The sequence below is a fragment of the Strix uralensis genome, chromosome 12 (genome assembly GCF_047716275.1).
Source record: "Strix uralensis isolate ZFMK-TIS-50842 chromosome 12, bStrUra1, whole genome shotgun sequence".
Lineage (NCBI taxonomy): Eukaryota > Metazoa > Chordata > Aves > Strigiformes > Strigidae > Strix > Strix uralensis.
In genome coordinates this window covers 3077846-3100070 of record NC_133983.1, presented here as the reverse complement: position 1 = coordinate 3100070, position 22225 = coordinate 3077846, and the positions used below count along the sequence as shown (strand labels likewise).

Here is a 22225-nt window from a genome sequence, read left to right as displayed (position 1 = left end):
TAACATAACTGAAGTTGAGTGAGTGGTCGTACTTTACAGCTTGCAGTTAGCTTCTGCCAACAACCTGTGTGCTGTCCCAACTGTATTCACAGCTCTTGTTTTGGTCTGTCTTACGTTGTGCCACAGTAAAACTTGCTTTCGTATTAAGATCTCTGTTTTGTTGCATCTTAGTGTCGAAGAATGTCGCAACATAATCATGCAGTTTGGTGTTCGGGAAGTCACGGCTGCCCAGGTTGCCAGGGTTTTGGGGATGATGGCTCGAACTCATTCGGGGCTGACGGATGGTATTCCATTACAAGTGAGTGGCCTAGTGGGTTGGGGATTTTATGTATTTTAATCGACAGAAAATGAGGAGTTAAAATGCTAGCCTGTAGTAATTTAATAATTGCTTTTATTATTCAACACTTCTGTTTTGCTGTAAATGTCTATAATACATTCTTGAATGAAAGATTCTCAGAAGTGTGCAACTGGTGTTGTTACTGGTCTGAATTTCTGCCTGCCTTCATAGTGCAGGGAGTTCTGTAGCTAGTGGCTTTTGAGACTGCTTTATTTTTGACTAGTATTTGACTGAGTGTATTTAACTTGCAGTCTATTTCGGCTCCTGGCAGTGGGATTTGGAGTGATGGGAAGGATAAAAGCGATGGAGCACAAGCCCATACCTGGAATGTGGAGGTCTTAATTGATGTTCTTAAAGAGCTGGTAAGTTTTGTCAGCATCTTGGTCTTTTATGCAGAATATCTGAAAGAAGGGCATGTCTCAGTGTGAATATAAAGCTTTTTAGGCTCCTAGCAGCCTGAGTGGCTTTGAACCTCATTAATGTAATTGTCCTGCTGTACTTAAATGATTGGTGTTGGTTTTCCTCATGAACAAGAATATTTTGAGGAATTGTGGGAAATAAAAGCTGCCTGAATGGCTGACTTGTGTGCAACTTGACATTTATTCCAAACTGCTCCCACGTACTCCAGTATGTGTTCTCTGAGGGTTTTTGTGTTTGAACTTATTTCTGACAGTGGAAACTTTTGTTCGTTAGGCACCTTGTTTTGAAAAGCTTCTCACTGTAGGCATTAATGATGAAAATGACAGAAAATATTTTTGTAGCTACTCATTTTGAAACTAAATGTTTTTTTACATATGATGATGCTTCAGAAATAGGAAAGTTTTTCCACCACTTTATAAGCAGCAATTTTTGTAGTTAATTCAGTGAAACATGAGTACCATTTCCTTTGCCTGCCTTACACTGTGTAATTTTTTTTTTCCTGTATGTTCCCTCTAATCTATGCAGGAGTTAGTTTTGTTTTTATAAACCTTGGAACATACAACTAGCTTTGTCTTTGGTGCTCTCCTATCTCTGAAATGAGCTGTCTGTGTTCCACAATGGCCATACTTCTCTCCAAGCTCCTTCATCCTTATGGTTTCACCCTGTTGCTGAAAATCTAATAGGTGCTCTCCAAGTACTTGCAGTGTACATTCTTCAAAAGGAAAAGCAAGTTCTGCTTGCCAGCATGTTAGACCCTTCTGCCTTTAATTGGAGGGCATGTGGAAGTCTACAAAAGGAATGAGTTAGCATGTTAGGAAAGGATCTATGTGTTTGGGTTTGATTTGGGTTTTTTTGGGGTTTTTTAAGACTTGTTAATGTTTGGAGGGATAGACAGCTACTGCCTGTAGTGCTGGGGGAAGTGCAGTCTCATGTGCTAGTTTCAAACATTAACTTGCATCAAGTTCTCACAACTATATTATTTCCTGTTCTTTTTAAAACAAAAACTTTGCTTTCAACTAGAAGTCGGGTGGATGTTAAGCTGGATAAAATACTGATGAAGAGGGTTCTTACAAGACAGTACTGAAGGTTGTGACGTTCAAGGCTGACTACTGTTTTTTTTTTTTCTGGTTGCAGAATCCTAGTCTGGACTTCAAAGTAGTAACCTATGAATTGGACCATCCGGGATTTCAGATTCGTGACAGCAAGGGCCTGCATATTGTAGTGTTTGGCATCCAGAGAGGGCTGGGCATGGAAGTTTTTCCAGTTAATGCCATATACAGACCTTGGAAGCATGCAGAGGGCCAGGTAGGGTTACCAACGTTTCTGCTGTATCTGTACAACACTTGGGAAGTTCCTGAATTTCTTGAATGGCAAATGTGGATTGGTAATGTGAATTTTTAGACAAGCCACACTTAAGAACTAGGCCTGTAAGGCATAGGCCTCAGGTATGTTACTGAAGTACAGTCTGTTACTTGAACAGTGTCTGCATTGTTTGGGAGAAGATGGTCACTTGCTGTACATGTATGACAACCCCTTTGGTTCTAGCAGAGTTCTGATGCATAATGCAGCTGAGTGTAGAACCATTGCTGCATGGCTGCTCCAAGGTTTTTACCTGGTTACACAGAAAGGCTACAGCTTTGTGCAAACAAGTGCCCTCACTCAGCACACCTGTATCTAACTTTCAGAAATCCTGGGAGAATTGTGAGGTTCAGTCTATATAAAATAAACTGATAGTAAATCTTGGCTCATCTCTACTGCTTTGTTGATTTGCATCATTCTCAGAAATGTGGTAGTTGATAGAGTGGAAGGAACCTGAAATTCTGAATAGCTAAACTATTTTTGATGTCTTTTATTGCAGCTCTCCTTCATTCAACATTCCCTCATAAACCCTGACATCTTCTGTTTTGCTGACTACCCTTGTCATACTGTTGCCACAGACATCCTGAAAGCACCACCAGAGGATGACAATCGAGAAATTGCTACATGGTAAACCTGCTCTCAACTGTTTTTCATACCTAGAGTTAGAGTAAGGTTACCTGTCTGGTCAAATGTGGCTTTATTTTCGTGCAGCCAGGTTTATTTGCAGTCGTCTGTACATCCCAACAGATCAGCATGTTTGGTTGGTGAAAGTTATTATATGTTCAGAACTCCCTGTGTACTTCCATAACATCTGAAAATGTACTGTCAGTTCTTGCTTTTCTTGGAGTCTTCTGGTTGTCTAGAGAATTTCTGCTGATGTATTTTGACAGATACTGTGAGCTGAGAGGAGGGAATAGAGGAGGTATGAATTTAAATCTCTCTTTCCCAGGAAGGCATTAGAGAAACTTGTGCTACTTGTATGAAAGAAGTCCTGGGATTTAAATAGTAAATTTATAAAGCTATTGCTGAGTTATTGCATAAAGCTGACTAGTGTGACTTTGAGCTGACTTTTACATCCCTTCTTTTGATATAGCTGTGTAGCTGATTTCAGTGAAGATATTTGCTTCTATTTCCGTTGTATGGCCCAAAATAGGGAATTGGAGGGTGGGGAATTGGGGTAAATTGAGCAAGGTGGCAATGATTATTTGTCTGTAAAGCAGACAAAACAAGTTGAATATCTTCACTAGGTTTCACAGGTGGGGACTCGGAGGTGTTTAAAAAAGTGTATCCCATTTCTGGAAGTATGTTGCAAGCTAAATTATTCAAGTGACCCACCTCAGGCTGAATTTTTTCAACATCAGCTTTCAATTCTTCCTCTTCCCCAACAGAATCAGAAGCTCTTAAGCTTTCAAATTGGCTTGTAAAAAAAAAAAAAAGATATTTTTCGTGAAGGATAGTCTTATAGACTTAATTGTTTGTGATTAGAGCTGCAGTAGCAAGTTGTTTGCAGTGGGCATTGCTTTATATCATCTTACAGTTGTTGCTACAAAATGCTTGAATCCAAGATCCTGTAAGCTACTCCGTAACTTTTGCCTGGGGGTTGTCTTGTCTGTCTGTTTTCTTTTGTTAGGAAGAGCCTGGATTTGATTGAATCTCTGTTACGGTTGGCAGAAGTGGGACAGTATGAGCAGGTTAAGCAGCTCTTCAGTTTTCCTATCAAGCATTGCCCAGATATGTTGGTATTGGCCTTATTGCAGATCAACACGTCCTGGCATACCTTGCGCCATGAGCTCATCTCCACACTCATGCCAATTTTTCTTGGCAACCATCCCAACTCTGCTATCATTTTGCACTATGCATGGCATGGACAGGTAAGTATTTTTCCTGGAGTGTCTGTAATTTGTTCATGTAACTGAAAACTGCTTAAATGGGTTGAACAGTTAGAACAACGATGCTTGTATTGGTTTATGAACTGGGTAATTTAAAACCCAAGGGGTAAATTATCAGTAGTTTATGCAAAGTGATACGAGTTGTCTCCTCCCCGTCTTGGAGCGAACCATTGTGATTTGATTTTCTTGGGGGAAATATATTCAGAACAAAGAAATGATGTTCACTGAGAAAATATTCCTGGAAAAGTAGAGACACCAAAGTTAAGTTTGACTTTTTTTAACCTTTCAGTTTTAACCAAAGTTTGATTTTTAAAAACCAGAACGAAATAACACCAAAAACCTCACAACAGCATCAACCCCCTCAAACTCTCAACCTCACACACTTGAAGTGTAGAAACTTGAAGCAGTAAGAGGTGAGGAGGTTTAAATCAAAATAATCTCCATTGTACTTGCTAAAAGATGGAGGCTAGTCTGGGTATAAAGAAACTACTTACACCATAAGTCTTAAGAGTCCGGGGTGTTTTCTGAAAACTTAGGACTGGCTGCTGACTTTTTTCAAGGAGAGCTTCCATGTAGAGATAGGGTAACTATGTATGCAAACCCCATGCTTGTAATGGGCAAACAAGTAGGCTTTTGTGGATTTGCCATTTGGTATGGCCTTCATCATTTTGACCACTGGTAGTTAAGCAAATAGGTGTCATAATAAGAAACTTAAGGCAGAGGAAGTCTCTGGGGTAGGAGGGAATCTGCATTAGGAAACATCTTGCCTTGTTCAAGTAAAGTGGAGACCTCTGAGGTCTTGGTCCACATTCACTGCAAAATTATGGCTATTTTCTAGCTGAAGTGCTATGAATGTTTTCTATTTTTCCTGATGAAAGTCTTTAAATTGAAGAATGGGTGAGTAGGATAGAAGTGATGTGCTTTTTGCCTAAGGTCTTGAACTGACAGCATACACAATTTTTCCAAAGGGTAGGCTCAGAATAAAATGTAAAATGATGGCTGCCATGTGATGTGGTGCCATTCCACAACTTGAGGATGTTTCACTTCTCCAGATGGAGGGAACCTTTAAGCAAAACCCGTGCTTCCATCAAAATCTTAGTTGTGTTGTAGTTTAAAATTGCCCCTGGGTCAGCAAAGAGCTAGATACTGTGTTTTCCATGTTAAGGTGTGACATTGCAATTCTCCCTGCAGGACATTGTCCAGCATAACATTTTGTAAACGATTTGCGTATTCCAAAAGCAATTTCTCCACAATTGAGAGGAATTAGACCTGTACAATAGTAGGAAAGATGGAAATGTACATGGTTACCATTCGTAGTCATTCTACATCCTTTAGTTGTAGCTCCTGGATGGTTTATTATTGCACAAAAAGAGCCCAACTCTGAAGCTCAGTTCTGAAGCTGAGGGGTAAATATGTTTGCTTGTTAAGGTTTAGAGGTAAAATATGCTACTTAACGTTCACACAGTTGCTCCTTTTCCTAGAGGCATGAAGTACAATCCTAATTTAATTCTCCTTAGGGTCAGTCTCCTTCGATTCGTCAGCTTATCATGCATGCAATGGCAGAATGGTACATGAGAGGGGAACAGTATGACCAGGCAAAATTGTCACGTATTCTTGATGTGGCGCAAGACTTGAAGGTGAGTTTTGCAAAACACTGCCATTATTTTCTGTCTGGTGTCTTATGCGGACTTGTTCATCTTTTAAAGGCTAAGCTTAACTTAGATGTGACTAATTTAGTAAGGATTACTTTGTTTAAGCATGTCTGAATTCAGTTGTTGCTGCTGTACCTCATCTTAAAAAAAACAAAACACCCCAGCCTATGTTCATGTGACTTTTAAGTACTTTTCAGCTGAGTTGTGGTATCTGACTACAGATGCTTTCTAGCCTGTCCAGTTGTAAACCCAAGGTGTTTTACTTGTTTGCAGTAGAGTTGGTTATCATGGCTTAGCTGACAAGTAGCTTGGGAAGCAGTATAATAGAACTGCTTGCTATGTGAATGTACTGTAAATCCAGGAAGAGCTTTGAGTGTGTTAACCTTGAATACCATTGAAATGGGAATGTAGAAAATACCCTTCAGGTATTTGTGTGAAGGTGCCACTGCTAACCTTAATGGAACAGGGATTTCTTAAGAATAGTACTACTTCTCAGTTGTTTACGCATTCATGAAAGAGACTGGAAGTTGTGACTGATTTCTTTGAGGCCTTCATTGCTTCATAAAGTTAGGTGCAAAATAATTGGGTGTCTCAAAGCGCAAGAGCACCAACTGCTGCTTGAAATCAGTTTTGTTGTAGCAGTTACTGTGTTCAAAGATGAACACTCTGAGCAGATACATTCAAAGTGGCTCTGAAGGGATTGAGGTCTGTTTGCAGGGAGATTGTAGGCTCTTCTGATTAATTTTGCTGCAATATCAACTCGATAGCTCTCAGCCACTTGCTGGTGGATTTTCATATAGAGGAATTTAAAACTGTCAGCACAAGGTCGCTTCAAAGAAGGTAGGGTCATGATTTCAAAGGAGAGCTCTTGCTTATTTGTCTCACGAGCAAGCTGTGAGTGAAGCTGATAGTACCAATCTTTTTGTTGACAAAGAAAGCATAGCAGCATGTGATAGAAAGATTTCTTTACTGAAAAGTATATGGGGATTAGAAAAGAAAGGAGAAAGGGTATCCTTGTGTCTTCACTAGTAGTCTTCTGATTTTTTTTCTTTAGGCCTTGTCAATGCTGCTAAATGGTACTCCATTTGCCTTTGTTATTGACCTTGCTGCACTTGCCTCTCGACGGGAATACCTCAAACTTGACAAATGGCTCACAGATAAAATTCGGGAGCATGGGGTAAAGCAGGATTTTTCTTTTTATTTCTGCACTCTATCAGTGACTAACTTAAGTCACTTTAACAATTTTATCAGTAGCTTTAAAGTTGTGGAAAGTGTCCATGGTCTGATAGTTCAACGTTTTCACTGAACTATAATAGCTTAGTGCAATTCTTTCCACGGTGCAATTGCCAAGTTTGAAATAGTGGCTTGGATGCAGTTTGAGAGATTAAGATAACATTTTTTCCTCAGGAGCCCTTCATCCAGGCCTGTATGACTTTCTTAAAGAGAAGATGTCCATCTATCCTGGGTGGCCTTGCTCCAGAAAAAGATCAGCCCAAAAGTGCTCAGCTTCCTCCAGAAACCTTGGCGACTATGTTGGCATGTCTGCAAGCTTGTGCTGGGTAAGGATTATACTGCTTACACTGAATGTGTAATCTGTTTGCAACTCGTTTGCTGGCACGTGGTCACAGCTGGTTTGGAATTTCACATGGAGAATGGGGTTAATGAGAGTATATAAGCTTGCAGGGATAGATCCAGGAGTATGTGTATTTTTGCACTGAAACTTCTGTTGTAGGTTAGGTCACAAGAGCTTGAAAGAGTGTTCTTGTCTTTATAATCAAACAGATGAGGTGGTCTTGGTAACTGGGGGATGGCTGGTTAGTCAGATCCTGGGTTGTTAAAGACTAGATACAGGGCTATAACTGGGACAAAAAGGAATACAGGCCATAGCTACAGAATGGGACAGCATCTTGGAAAACAGTGACTGTATTAAGGATTTTGTTACTGCATTAAGCAAATGCCTTTGTGTGGTTACTGCCCTAGCAGAAAGGGCTAATGCAGTTATGGGTAGGAGAAAAGTGGTAATTGTAATGTCATTGAGACTGAAACTAGGCATGTAACTTGTGCTGTCTTCATTTGAGACAGTCTCGGAGTAGTCAAAGGATGGAAAGTATTCCAAGATCTCATGAAGATCAGATTGTTTAGCTAAAAGTCCAGAAGAAAAAAAATGTGGGTCCTAGAGAGATGTTTTACCTGCTAGAGGGGAGGGTAGACTCCAGAAAGGCTAATGGAAATGGGACAAATCAGCTTTTAAGTAGTGTATTCACGTTTAGTAAAAATGACTGAATATAGTAAAATATTTGTGGTGTCACTTCTTAATGCTGTCAGATCGAGATGGTATTTTAACTGCAGCAGTATCTCATAGATAACTAGGCATAGCGTAGTGTGACATACGAGCCAGAGAGACTGAAAGCGGGAGATGGCGCTAGTTTTGGTGTCAGATTTTGACACCAAAAGAGGCTGGCATGTCCAAGTGTGTGTTACCTGATCTAAGGCTTATGTGTCCTTTGGCTTAGCCAGTGTTGTCCTGAAAGTCACCTGGATACCTTTAAAGTTGATTCTTTAAAGGTACCCAGGATGATTCATAGCTCTCATGTAGATGCTAGGAAATGAGTATCAACACAGAATTGTCACAGTGGGTATTTGAACTGGAAGGGAATTTGAGGTACCTATAAGATTTTAGGAAAAGATTCTCCTGGGACCTGTGCAATTAAACTTCAAAATGCTGTTGAAATACTGTTTCTGAAATACAATGATCTAGCGCACCTCTTGGACTGAAAAGATGGCTGTTATTTTTCAACTCAAAAGTGCATCCTCTGAGACTATAGTTCACAAATTAGCTTTCATTATTTTGCATGCTACCATGTCCAGATTTTAGAGGTTTAATAGCTAGCTGTAGGCTGGACTTGCATCTAATGTCACTGTGTTCTGAATCTTAATGTGTTACTAAGTTTTATTTATTCAATTAATTCCAAAAGCCACTAGTTCTCTACTGGCACAATTCTCTCAGCTTTTGGTTTCTTTTTATAGATACTTGTATTCCCTTTCATGCAAGAATGTGACCTACTTGCAGTCATTTTCCATTAGGTATTCTCTTTGAGCTTTAAAAAGAAAATGCTTGGATTTCTTTCATGAAGCAATTGCTTTGATTAGCTTAGGTTTGTCACAAATAGAAGCAGGCTTTGTGAAGACTAGAAGATTAAAATCGCAGTAAATATTAAATTTGTCTGAGAGGGTAGTTCCACTTTAGCTGAAGTCTGCTCCCTCCTAATTTAGGAGTCTGCTCTTTAGTTAGGCTGTAGTTATTTTGTGTCCTGTTTTGTGTCCAGGGAGACACTTTTCTTAGCCCCCAGGACTCTGCGTGTTCTGAGACTCTTTATTTTTGGTGCAACTTGTTTATCACTAGTGAGCACTGCAATTGTGGCATCATGGCTTCAAAAGGAACTGAGTGGTCCTTTTATTACTGAGTGTTTTTAAAATGAAGTCAGGGTGGCTGCAGGCACCACAGGCTGACCAAGCATGTGATTTGGTAACAAACTGCTTAGAAGTCCCCCTCTCAAGGAGCTGCAGTGAGTTGAGAGGGGCAGCAGTGCCTCCTCCATGCAGCTGCGTCCAGCAGAGTCCAAGTGTGTCAGCATGGGGAGTGGTCATTCCTTCTCAGTCCCTGCCTCAAGGAGGGAAGATGCTACTGGCTACCTGTGCCTAGGGGAATGAAAAGGCCTTTCCTTGCTTTGTAAAAATGGGGGGGGGAACCCCAAAAAAAACAACAACCCAATGAACCAATAAGAGATGTGAACTTGTTATTCCAGCAAGCTGGAGCTTCCCTTAAGCTGACAGTTTTGTTCCTCTAGAGCTGGCTGACTGTGGTCCCTGGCTCTCCTCCTTATTTGTGTTTCAAAGCTCTCCTTCCTGCAGTTTACCCCTAGTTCTCTTCTGGGAATGGCACTGATAAGGTTAGATGCCTGAATACGTTTTTACATAGAACTTGAAAATAGGAACACTTTCTTTAAGGTCTAGTTATCAAATCATGCCCACCTACTTACCTCTCCATATCATTTGCCTCAAATGCAGGGGTGTTTTTGGTGAAAACTTGCAGTTTTGTGCTCTGTAAAATACTGTGATGGTTGCATCTTGATACGCCAGTGTGCCTTTTGACATGATAAAGTTAACCTTCAATCTGTCTAGATGGCAAGACATAATGTTAGTGGTTCATTCCAAAGCACAAATGACCTAACTGGTCACCATAAGTATCAAACTCTAGGATTGTAAGCCTGTCTTTGTCTTTATTATGGGCTGCCTTATTAGGCAGCCAATATAGATTGGAATTTATTTTACTAAAGCGTGCTATAGTATTTAAGCATGAAGACTGCAAATTTATCTGCTACAAAAAAAGCAGAGGGCAAAAGATTGAGGGCAGTAACCATGTGTGAACTTGGCTCTTCAGTTCCCCGTCCCATTCCCTTGCAGTGCTGTGGGATCTTGGAATGCCTCCCGCATCAGAAAGCAAAGCGTGCTGCCTGTTAGTTGGTCATACATGCTTTTAAATGTTGAGATGTCTGAAACTGTGGCATTGGGGTGTAGACAAATACATATTGTAGATACTGAATCTACTGTGTGCCATGCTCAGAGCTCTGTCTTCAGGTCTGGTTGCACTTTCTCAAAACAGAAATCCCTTTGGGCTTTTTTGAAGGTAGGTTTCTGATCACTTTTTGATACGAACCTCCCAAGCCCCTTGTTTTTAAAGTCTTTGACACTAGGCCTTGAGAGGATGTTAAAGCGTTTAAAGGAATAATCGGCTTGGTTGATCAAATGTTTGTTGCCCAATATGGAAATCCGCTGACCCATGATATCTCCCCAGATTCCCCGGTCGGTCTTGGGTGAGCTTCTACCCACACTACATAGCGGATTGCTGGCTTTGGAGAGCAACTGGAGGCCCTTAACTCTGTGTAGCCTGTAATGGGATACTTGCCAAAGCTGGAGACTGATCTGCGCTTTGTTTTCCTGCCTTAATCATCAGGATGGTTCCTCTTTCTTTTCCCCCTCGTCCCAACAGCTGTGCAGTAAAAGCTTGTGAAAATTGAGTTAAAATGAGGAATCTCCAAAGTTAACAAAGCAGTAAAGCTCTGTTGGTATAGTTGCACCATTACAGGAAGGACTCTGCTGCTTCAGCTGTCCCCACCAAAATGGTAGAACTAAAGTTCAGGAAAGCTGTAAATAATTGGCTGTATTTTCCAAAAGGAAAATGTTAGTGTTGTGTTAGTATGTTTGTGGCTAGGTATGTCAGCAGCAGAGCTGGCTTTCCTTTCAGTTTGGGAACCTGGCAGTCAGACGTGGAATACTTTGGAAAGAAGTACTGACTGCTCTCGCTTGTGCAGTGCCTTCATGCCTAAGTTTGAGTTTTTCTGTTGGTTTTTGATTATAATTTCCTTGAATAGTTAGGCTTCCTGTTTCTGTTTTGGTTTAATGTTGGTGCATGAAGCATGTCTTTCAGTTTATAGACAGATGAATTTTAATGAAGCAGGTGGTTGTATGGTGGTACTTACCTCTCAACCTTTTTTGTCTTCCAAATGTGTAGCCCAAGCTTTAATCATGTTTTACCTCCTCTTTTGGAGACACCTTGTGTGTTACGAGATTCAGAACGGGAATAATCATGAATGGTTAAGTCTGGGGACAGGAAGGAGCCTTGAGAAGTGCATTTGAACAAGGGACCACAGCATCGGTTATTGTGTGTTTTAATTCCTGAGGCTGAGCTGTATATAGTCCATAACGTGGACAACAACAGACAAAGACTGTTGTAGATAGTCTGCTCTTCCACAGACTGTTGGAGCCATGTGGGTACATATCCCAGCTTTCTGTAAGTTGTTACTTGGTGGGGTAACTGTAAAGCAGTATTTGAATTACTGAAAACAAATATTCTATGGGAGGTTAACTTTCAGAACTACAATTGAAAATTTTCTATTTAAGTATAGCCATTTCTCTTGGGACATGCTCTATAATGCAAGTTTTGCAAATAACAAAATGTAGCTTCTGCTGGAGTTGCTTTGCAACTTCTATTTGTGAAATGTGGCCCCATTTCTGTAGGAAAGACAAATAAGTTAGGGGCCTTAATTTCATGACTGTTACATGGCTCACTATCCTACTTCTCCGTTCTAGGAGTGTTTCTCAGGAGCTGTCAGAGACGATCCTCACCATGGTAGCTAACTGCAGTAATGTCATGAACAAGGCTAGACAGCCTCCACCTGGAGTCATGCCGAAAGGACGCCCGCCCAGTGCTAGCAGCTTGGATGCCATCTCTCCTGTACAGGTAGACAAACGTCGTGCTGCGTTCTTAGAAGGTGGTGTTGATTTAACATTAGTTCTGCTGCACTATGAGCTCTTTCAGCAGGACTAAGTAAAACGTCATCTGGCTCCCTTAGTTTTATGCTTGCATGTCTAGATAATTTGGTTGTAACTACAGAATAATGCCTGAGGGTTGTAGTTCAGAACTGTTTTTCACTTCACAAATGTCTGTAAGAAGTAACGGAAGTATAGCAGGATGGGAGCACTGAAGAGGGATAGAGATTTGGTTTATTTAAAGTAACTGAGGGTTTCTTTTAAAGTGCTAAAATTTACTAAGACTCTTGAGAATTAAGCACTGCCTTTGAACCTGATGTGTCTTGTTTGTAGCTTCACGGGCCAAGCAACAGTGCTAGAGCATAAGGACTTGTTATAACTGGGGCTCTTCAGCTCTCAACTGAACTGCTCTTTTAAAAACAAGGTACATTTAAGTTACTCCCTGCCACTCATCATCCCTTCCTCCTCTGGGAGCAACACATTACAGACAGGTTTTGCTTCTAGCAATTACATTCAATGGCAGATTTTAAAGTGGTGACAAGTTTTTCGCATGAAATAGTGGCAATTCAGCATTTAAGAATGTCTGAAGCATCAGTAGATTATGTAAACTAAATACAGAGAGCAGTTTCCTTGTAAATTGTTGCTTTATTGAAGTTGCTCATCAGATGTACCAAATATCTTGGCAACCTGCTGCAAATAACTGATGTGAACAAACAGAGCAGCAGATGTTAGTCGGCAGTTGTGCTGTCTCTTGGGTAGATAACAGTTTTCTGCTGTTCCTAGTCAGGAGCTCTTAACTTATTGCTTTGTCAGCTGTTACTGTGCCTTCCCTCCTCCTCATCACCCAGGTCTTAGTGCTTTTTGTTGAAGACTGCATTCAGGTATTTAGCTGTGAAAAGTGGGCAGAATGGGATCCTTCAGACAGTCAAAAATACTCTGTAAGCTTGATGTGGAATAGCCTTTGTGAGCCTTGAGGTGAGATGTGAGTTGCAAACTGCAGAGCATAAGCCAGTATAAAAATCTATGTGCTGCTGCTTATAAGCATTTACTGTTGCATTACACTTAACTAGAGACTATGGAACAACCCACCTTTCTGTAAAACCTCTGATAGAACAAGATTTTATGGGATTGTAGGAGAAAGTGAAATTGCATTCTGTAGACAAACTAATCTTTTGGGGTTATCTGGATGACTTCAGAATTTAAAGTAACCGTGCAGAAAAGCTCTTCTCGGGAATGTTATGATATGTAGCTGTCAAACCTGCCAAAAATCAACTTGATTGCAATTTATCGATATCTGTGTATAATCTTCCTTTCTTCATTCAGATTGACTCGCTTGCAGGAATGGCATCTCTTAGTTTAGGTGGCTCAGCTGCTCCTCACACCCAGAGCATGCAAGGCTTCCCTCCAAACTTGGGCTCTGCATTCAGTACTCCTCAGTCACCAGCAAAAGCATTCCCCCCTCTTTCCACCCAGAACCAGACAACAGGTTTCAGTGGCATCGGAGGACTCTCTTCACAGCTTCCAGGTACTGCTATCTGGGTGGAGGGGTTTGTATTTTTGACATAACAGAGCTAAGGCACTGTCATTGCCCTGGTCAGATATACTGAACAAACAGCTGTGTGTCGTGTGGGAGGGAATTACACACTCCTTGCTCCTAGGTCATTGCTGAAACATCACTTCAGAATGTTGCAACTGCAGTAGGTAAAAAGTTTGAGTCAAGAGGGTGAGTGTTTTGACAGATTTTAGCAGCGTTATTGTAAGTTGGGACAGAGGTAAAGAGTTGCTTGAGATAAAACTGCTTGATATTAGACAGTTATCAGGCTCCATAGCTCCGAGTTCTTGGAAATGACAGGTGCTGGGAGTAGGTGCATACTGTGAAGGGTGCAACGGAGATGACCGGTTGTTTGCTTTTCAGTAGTAGGTGGTCTTACTACAGGTTTGCTTTTCAGTAGGTGGTCTTACTACGGGTAGTCTGACTGGCATAGGAACTGGAGCCCTGGGCCTTCCTGCGGTGAACAATGACCCATTCGTGCAAAGGAAGCTGAGCACATCTGGACTGAACCAGCCTACATTCCAGCAGAGTAAGATGAAACCTTGTAAGTGGTAGTGTTGTCTGTGGCTGTGAAGTGTGACTGTGGTCTGCAGTTAATCTGCATTTCTTTCAGGGGAGGCTTGGATCTGTAGGTGGTAAATGTTAGAAACATGGCTCTTGTATTATGCTATTAGTCTGGAGAAGGTGCTCCTAAATTTCTGTCCTAAAAGCTTGCCCGGTGGCTGGGGAGGGGTGGATTAAAAAAAAACCTGTTAGCATAAAAATATAACATGTTACAGATTTCCATGAACAGTGTGTTTGTGTTCTTTTTTTTCGTGCTGTGTTTTGAACAAAAATGTTGTCCTGCTCTTTGTAGAGAATTGTATGCATCTAAGAGGGTGGGTTTTGTTTTGTTTGTAACAAGGTTAAACAAAGCTACCTGGGTAAGGTCCTGTTGCAGCAGAGAACTTGACAGGTGAAGCAGTAAATTAGACTGCAACATTGGATACAAATAAGACTAACAAGTTGGTGGGGAAGGTGGTTTTTGGAAGGAATAATTTGGTTCCTAACACTGAACCATTATCCTTAACTCGTTTATGCCTCTGAAGTATTCTCACAAAGAAATGTTTAAGAAATGTTGCCTTTAGGAAGCACAGCCATATGCTAAACTTTCCACGTTACTGTTTTTAGATATGTCTCCTTTGATAGCTCCTCCATAAAAGCAAAGTTGCCAGTCTCTACAGATGTACAGTGGAGGTGGCTGTAGTGACCACTGGTTTATATTTTTGGGCTTGAACATTCAGTATAAACTTGCTTGAAGCTCACTGGCTGGCCTGAAAGTTTGTGTGAAAGCTTGTCTGCATGTTAGTGTTGTGTAGCATGCTTTATTCTAGTCTGTTTTGCACTCATTTAGTTTAGATGTCAGTTGAGGTTAGCTTGGGATGCAGTGGGTTCTAGGAATACAACAGTATGAGGTTAATTCTATCTTTAGGATTCAGTTCTTTTGCATATATATAGTGAAAACAGACTTTTAAATAATTCCTGTCTACTGGAAAGATTAGATATCCTGCTTCTCGAGCACTAGCAGGTTCTGTGTAGATTGGTGGAAGAGTTGAAAATGACTAGATGAAATCCTGATTGCTGAAGTTGTTCTGAGCATGATACCTGTTCCCTTTTTTAACAGCTGACTTATCTCAGGTGTGGCCAGAGGCTAATCAGCACTTTAGCAAAGAAATAGATGATGAGGCAAACAGCTACTTCCAGCGTATTTACAACCATCCACCACATCCCACCATGTCTGTAGATGAGGTGAGTTCCCTTCTCCAGCAGTTGCATGACTTGTCCAGAGACTTGCTATGAAGTTCACAGTAATTATTCCTTCACGTATTAGTTTAAGTGGAAAATAATAAAGGGCTAGTGGTAGATGCTAGGAGCATTGCTTTTTTGCTTGATATTTCTAAGACAGTGTGCTTTCACAGTAAGCTTGTGGTCAGTCGTTACATTCAGTTTTGACTTCTGTGGACTGAAGACTTCAGATGTCTAATTAACACTCCTAAAATGATGCTAAGTGGGACGAGTTCAATGTGGAGTGGAGGCTTGTGTGTTCAAAATAAGTGCTAAAGTGTGCCTTTAAACACTCTGTATAAACTATACTTGAATATATTTGTTTTTAAAGTATCTAAAAATGGTTACAACATCCAAATATAAAGGTGTCCTGAGTTCTGCCTCCTGAGCTTTGAGAATTATTTTGGTTAGTCTCTATGAGAGTAATTATCAGTCTGATGTACTGGCTCTTTGAAGTACTTAAAATTTACTTTAATTTATTTGTGTGGTTATAAATTATGGAAGACACTGAACATTAATTTTCATTTTTTCTAATTTTGAAGCAGTGGAGTGGGCGGTCACAAAATCTTATGTGAAGACAGTTACTTAGAAGAAAGGGGAGAAAACTAAAGTCTGAGGAGGAAGCTTGTTGTAGTGATGTAGTGTCTACTGGCTAAAATAAGGTTTTCTTGAAGCAGTTATTTTATAGTATAGCTTGTGGTACTGCAATTTGGTAGTTGTGAGCAGTCTTGAAACCTGAAGATGCAGAAGGGCTGAAGTAAAGCAAAGCTGTTGGTAACAATTTCCAATTTCTTTGCAGGTCTTGGAAATGCTGCAGAGGTTTAAGGACTCCAACATTAAACGGGAACGAGAAGTGTTTAACTGTATGCTGAGGAACTTGTTTGAGGAATACCGTTTCTTTCCCCAGTACCCAGATAAAGAGCTGCACATAACAGCCTGCCTCTTTGGTGGGATAATAGAGAAAGGACTGGTTACTTATATGGCATTGGGCCTGGCCCTGCGCTATGTTCTTGAAGCCTTACGAAAGCCTTTTGCATCCAAAATGTACTATTTTGGTATTGCTGCACTAGATAGATTTAAAAATAGGTGAGTGTGGGTTTTAGTAATACTTGACAGTACATGTAATGTCTTGTTAACCTTGAACTTGCTCTGGGGTAACTTTTTTAAAAAAATCAAAATGTTCAATGCTTTACCTGTAGAAACATGGGACAAACTGAGATGCTGGACTCTGTTTATAAAAATAATTCAGTGAAATGTTGAGTTAGATGAAATTGTCAGCTTGTTAGAAATTGAGTGAATGTAATTACTCTTTACAGGTGCATTCGAATGGAGTGCTATTTGCAGTGTTCATTAGTGAAAGACTGGCTAGGAGCTAAGCTCTAGGACTTTGGGTTTACTTTTTGCCATACTTGAGATGTCTGTGTATCTCAAAAAAAAAAAAAGCTTTCTCAAAGCTTTTAATGGATTGCAGAGAGGGGAAATGTTCAAGGCAGGCTGCCAGAGTAGGCAGGATTGTACACCCATGGGAAAAATCTCCGTTCTGGAAGAAGATACGTGAACTTGAAAAGTATTAGAAAGCTTCCTGCAATTATTTAATGACTAGAAATGTGTGGATTTGGAGTGTGGACTCAAGCAAGGAGCACATTGTCTTCTGTCCTTATTCTCCTTTTATAGTTTATCCACCCTGCAGTATTTCATCTGTAATAAAAGCTGTTGCTTGCAGCATTCATGGTTGGATACTGTGTGGTGGAGTTAGCTGAACAGAATGAATAAAGGCACTTAAGGCTGACATACTTGAGACTTAGCCACCGTCTTCCTCTTCTTAAGAACCATTTTAAGCAGGACCTAAAGATTTTGCTCTCAATGAGTGGCAGCAGCTCTAGCATTCATAAATAGAACTGTAATTGGTTTGCATAGGTGAAGCTTCTGTCTTGGGTGTTAGGGGCACTTTGGTTTGCTGTTTAAAATGCCCTGAGCCAGACTACAAATTACCTATCCAATAATCTTATTGCAGGCACTGCATACAAATGCAATTGTGTGCTCAGTCAGAAGTAGTGAGATGTAGGATAAGATGAGTTGCTGTGAATAAATCTTGTGTTTTGCTGTTAAATGAATTCATTTCAAATGGGTTTTGCAACAAAAAGTACTTTGTGGAAAATGCTTTGTTTATAATACAGCTGCTTTAAGTAATTCTGTGATGCAGTATGGGAGTGACATACCAGTGTTAATTTGTGTGTCTGTTACACTGGTTTTGATCTGGGCTTATGTTGCTGACTAATGTGTATTTTGTCTGACAGATTGAAGGACTATCCCCAGTATTGTCAGCACTTGGCTTCTATTAGTCACTTTATACAGTTCCCCCATCATTTACAGGAGGTGAGTGTGTTTGTATTAGCACACTAGCTTTCTATGATTTTAAATTCTTTTGAGCAAATTCCTGTTTTCCTTTGGAAAAATAGTCTGAGCTGTCACAATTTCAGATAGTGTACATCCACAGAATCAAATATCTTTTCTTAAAAGTTTTGCCACGGGATGGGGTGGGCAGGTGACAGTGGTTATCTCTTCTGTTTCCATAAACCTGTTTGGGTTGCTTCTGTTGAAATAGCTGCCTGAATATAACTGCATGATCGACCAGTGCACATGGGCCGTGCCCAAAGGTTTTAAAGGCCTTCAGTGGATTCACATCCCAGTCCCTTTGGTGGTTTTTTGGTGTTTTTTCTAGAAGAGGGGACATTCAGCTGGGTTTATACAGTTTCATACTCAGACCTGCTAAGGTAATCCAGTTAAAGATGAGAAAAATTTCATTCCTGAAGGTCTGATCAGAGTAATGGAAATACCCTGTAGTCCAAGGAGTAAAAGCAGTGTTGATCATATGGTGTCTGCCTCGAAGGTGCTTTCACTGGTAGAAATATAGAAGAGCTAATCCCACTGGCAGAGCTTGAGAGCATAATCTAAATAAGGAAAAACGTTCAGCTCTAACATTAAGGTAGAGAGGCCATCTACCCAAAGTTGCAAAGTCCAGTGTGTTTCACTACAGGTTTCAGACAGTATCCCTTAAATGACAAGTCTGATGTTAGAAATATCTGGGTAAATGTATTACAATGGGGAAGAGACTTATTTTCTACTGTGGAGCTACTTTAGAGGAAGTAAAAACATAGTTGGACACTTCAGAACTGTGTTTTTGCTTATTCACTGTGAACTTCAGACTTGACCATTTCTATGTAGCTGTAGGAGTCCTTAGGGAAGAATTCTTACCTGCTTTGTAGCAAGTTTCTTGATACACATTTCTCTTACGCTCTTTCCCCTCTTTTGCTCTGCTATCCCCGGCCTGCAGGGATGGAGGTTTCTGGGTAGTGCTCTAAAATTTTAAGGATGTAGAGTCCCTTGACACTTGGTATCCACCTGTTGAGGTCAGAGGTAGAGCTTGAGGCTCTTCTCCAGTAAGAAAGTAAATAGGGACAAGATGTGCTTTATAAGGGTGTTCAGTTGTATTTTGCGGATTTCCTTAATGGCATGAGCGTCGAGTGCTTTAAAGATTGTTGGCCAACCTTTATGTTGCTCATGCTAAAACACATGCGACAACAGAACTACGGGCGAAGAACTTACATACTTGTTTACCCTTTTGTAGTACATAGAATACGGACAGCAATCCAGAGATCCTCCTGTGAAGATGCAGGGTTCAATCACCACCCCTGGAAGTATTGCACTTGCCCAGGCTCAGGCCCAGGCCCAAGTTCCAGCAAAAGCTCCTCTTGCTGGCCAAGTCAGCACTATAGTAACCACCTCAACCACCACCACTGTTGCAAAAACCATTACAATCACCCGGCCAACTGGAGTCAGCTTCAAGAAAGACGTACCGGTAAGCATTCTGTCACTCCAGTGCCCTTACTGGAGAAGCAAAGGAGTTAAGTTGCTGATCTGTGATGAGTACGTGGAGATTTGTCTCCGATTTAATTTCTATAGTACACGTTTTCAAACTGTGATCAGTGTTTTATGTCTGAAGCATATAACCTTTTCAAATGATCAGCATTTTTGCAGAGAAGGCGTTTTTGGTCATGAAAGTATAGTATTACTGTGGTGTCACATAGAAATTGTGTTTGAGGCTTTAATTATCAAGACAATCACAGAATCATCGTTTCTGTTAATGACTTGCAGTAGGATTCTTGAAATAGTTGGCAGCTGTTATTCTGCTTGGGGCTTGAGAACACTTACTGCACACTAAATCACATTTGACCTAGCAGTTCTAACTGCATGAGGCTTTTCAGATTTTTAGTCACTTACGTAAACAAACCTCTGAACACTAGACAGTTATTACAGGGTTGGCAGGCTGATAGTATTGGCTATTACACAGAAAGTGTTGGGGCACACTTGGTCCCACATGTATACTGAGGAGGCGTAGAGCTGTTGCACTGTAAAGTCAAGTCTGGCTTGCTTCCTGGTACTGTCTTTGTATAGTTCTCCTAAAGGAAGCTCCTCAGATTAAAGGAGGCGAAAGCCAAAGGTAGCTGAAAGTTGTGAACAACTTTTGGGGGCCAGTTCAGAGTGTAGCTATCCATGTCTTTCACACATGATTGTGTCATGTAGATAATTGTTATTTTGAGGTATCTATATTGCCCAATTTTAAACTCCCAAGTCATGATTGATATTTAAAACTCTATCTCCTTTCCCCTTAATTGCAGTGTACGACATGCTGAAGCCCTTGGGTTTAGACCTGCAGCTGTAGGGACATGGGTCACATTCTGATGACTTACAGTTGGCATGCTTTCTCAGAAATGAACCTCTGGGATTTCTCCTTCCAGATTCAGCACTGAAGTGCTCCTGGAGGCTCACTACTGTACTAAGTACTGCTCACTATTGTACTGTGATTTTTCTCCAGGCTGACAGTGCATGCAGGCCATTAGCCTAATGGGTGTTATTGCAGTGGCACCTATTATATATGAATGTAAATGCTGTAAATTTTTTGCGCAGCAGCATTCTTCTGCTCGGTATTGATCATTGTTCATAGAGTAAAAAAATTCTTGGCTCTATTAGAGTGCTGCTGAAAATGAATCTGAGACAGTAGATGCCACCTGACAAAGCTCAATTCTTCTTTTGCTTGACAGAAGAACAAAAGTTTCTTTTGATGTTGCCTCTAGGTATTGTCTGTTCTTAATTTCTTGTTCTCCCTCCAGCCTTCCATTAATACTACCAACATTGATACGCTGTTAGTAGCAACAGATCAAACTGAGAGAATTGTGGAACCTCCAGAGAATGTCCAGGAAAAAATTGCTTTCATCTTCAATAATCTGTCTCAGTCAAATATGACACAGAAGGCAAGTATGGAAGAACACTAGTAAAACTATTCTTTTATACATTTCTGGAAATCCATTCTAAAGTGGTGGGTGATGATGTTACTACAAAAATTCCAACTTGCAAAAGATTAGGAGGGAGCACTCTGTAAAGAAATAGTAGTTTCCAGCACCTTCTGCTTGAACCTACTTGGAGATGTAATTTTTCAGGGAAAGGAGAGATGGATAAAAGATAGCTGTTCTTAACCTTGCTTTCTCCTACAAGTTTCCTTGGTTCTGTATAGCCAGATCCTTTATACTAAAGTATTATTTATCAGTAATACTTTGTTTTTAGGAAATCACTTCTAGTAGATGCCCAGAGTAATTGTTGGATAGTCTTTTCTTTATCATTTGAAAGTCCTGAAAAACGCTAATGCAAGTTTCTGACAAACACTAGTGCAAGTTTGAACAAACATTCACATCATCAATGGGTTGGGTACCATTCAATATTGCAAGGTCAAGTTGATGGACTCTTGTATTTCAAGCTGAAATTCAGGGACTTTTTTCCTAACTAGTAGAAATCTGCGGTACTGCTGCCACCTGTGCAATCTGTCTTGTGGACAGATGGCTTTAACGTAAGATGCTGCCCTTTTTTTGCAGTTAACTGGTAAAAAGCTGAGAAGTGGGGGAGAGGTAAACTATTATGCTTTGCTGATTTTTATGATTAAGTCCTTACTGGTTGACCAGATCTTTGGATAATGAGACACTGGTTTCAAAGCTTTTAGCTAACTTTTTTTTTAAAAAAAAAAAAACAACCTTAGTGTTAAAAGCAACTGACTGACCATGACTCTTGTTGGTCAGAGCTGACCCCAGAAGTTTTTGGTGGCCTTATATATCCTGTGGTGTGCTTTTTCTTTGGTGTGGAGACAGGTTGAAGAATTGAAGGAAACAGTGAAAGAAGAGTTCATGCCTTGGGTATCACAGTATCTTGTGATGAAGAGAGTCAGTATTGAACCTAACTTTCACAGCTTATATTCAAACTTCCTTGACACACTTAAGAATCCAGAGTTTAATAAAATGGTTCTGAATGAAACCTACAGAAATATCAAGGTGAGTAACGCAAGTTTAAAGATTTAGGAGTGTGGTGTTCTCAGGATGTTTGCTTACTGTGTTGCTGATCTTCTAATATGGAAAATCATTCAAAAACCTACTTGCTAGATTATAATTAAACTAACAGGTTACCTTTGTGAATACTAGGATTCTTCTGTTTTCAGTCAGGAATATATCAAAGACTTAATTCAAATTGTATAATGAAAGGGCAAATCTGCATTTAAATTCATTTATGTAGGGGGACTCTAAATTTGTGTGAGGCTTGCAAATTATAACCTAAGGGAAAATTGTTTATGGTCTCTTGTGCTGAGAAAGTATAAAGATAAGTAACCACACTCTGCTGTTTTGGTCAAAGAAAAATAAAAGGGAAAAGGGAGGGTTTAGAAAGTGAGAGTGTAACAATGAAAATTTACTAGAGGTCTAGGATAATGTGACAGGGAGGAGGAGGGAGAAGCAGTAGCCCAGAATAGATGAGTGGATGTAAC

General features: G+C 40.3%; 1 protein-coding gene and 1 non-coding gene across 16 annotated transcripts in view; both read left to right on the top strand.

The window, feature by feature from the left end:
• Positions 1–22225, top strand: part of CNOT1 (CCR4-NOT transcription complex subunit 1) — a 59910-nt gene that overhangs the window by 16378 nt on the left and 21307 nt on the right. For 9 of the 15 annotated variants that reach the window (XM_074881944.1, XM_074881939.1, XM_074881943.1 and 6 more), the window contains exons 9-25: positions 172–298; positions 589–699; positions 1892–2062; positions 2616–2743; positions 3747–3987; positions 5523–5642; positions 6712–6834; positions 7065–7216; positions 11808–11958; positions 13311–13512; positions 13937–14083; positions 15203–15327; positions 16163–16449; positions 17661–17739; positions 18992–19222; positions 20535–20675; positions 21561–21740. In XM_074881944.1, the coding sequence (XP_074738045.1) occupies positions 172–298; positions 589–699; positions 1892–2062; positions 2616–2743; positions 3747–3987; positions 5523–5642; positions 6712–6834; positions 7065–7216; positions 11808–11958; positions 13311–13512; positions 13937–14083; positions 15203–15327; positions 16163–16449; positions 17661–17739; positions 18992–19222; positions 20535–20675; positions 21561–21740 (2716 nt within the window). The remainder of the gene's footprint in view (positions 1–171; positions 299–588; positions 700–1891; positions 2063–2615; positions 2744–3746; positions 3988–5522; positions 5643–6711; positions 6835–7064; positions 7217–11807; positions 11959–13310; positions 13513–13936; positions 14084–15202; positions 15328–16162; positions 16450–17660; positions 17740–18991; positions 19223–20534; positions 20676–21560; positions 21741–22225) is intronic. The other 6 variants (XM_074881950.1, XM_074881942.1, XM_074881945.1 and 3 more) reach the window with 3 other exon arrangements.
• LOC141949040 (small nucleolar RNA SNORA50) lies at positions 12284–12419 on the top strand. The gene has a single exon (XR_012630638.1). It is a non-coding gene; the product is annotated as a small nucleolar RNA SNORA50 (small nucleolar RNA).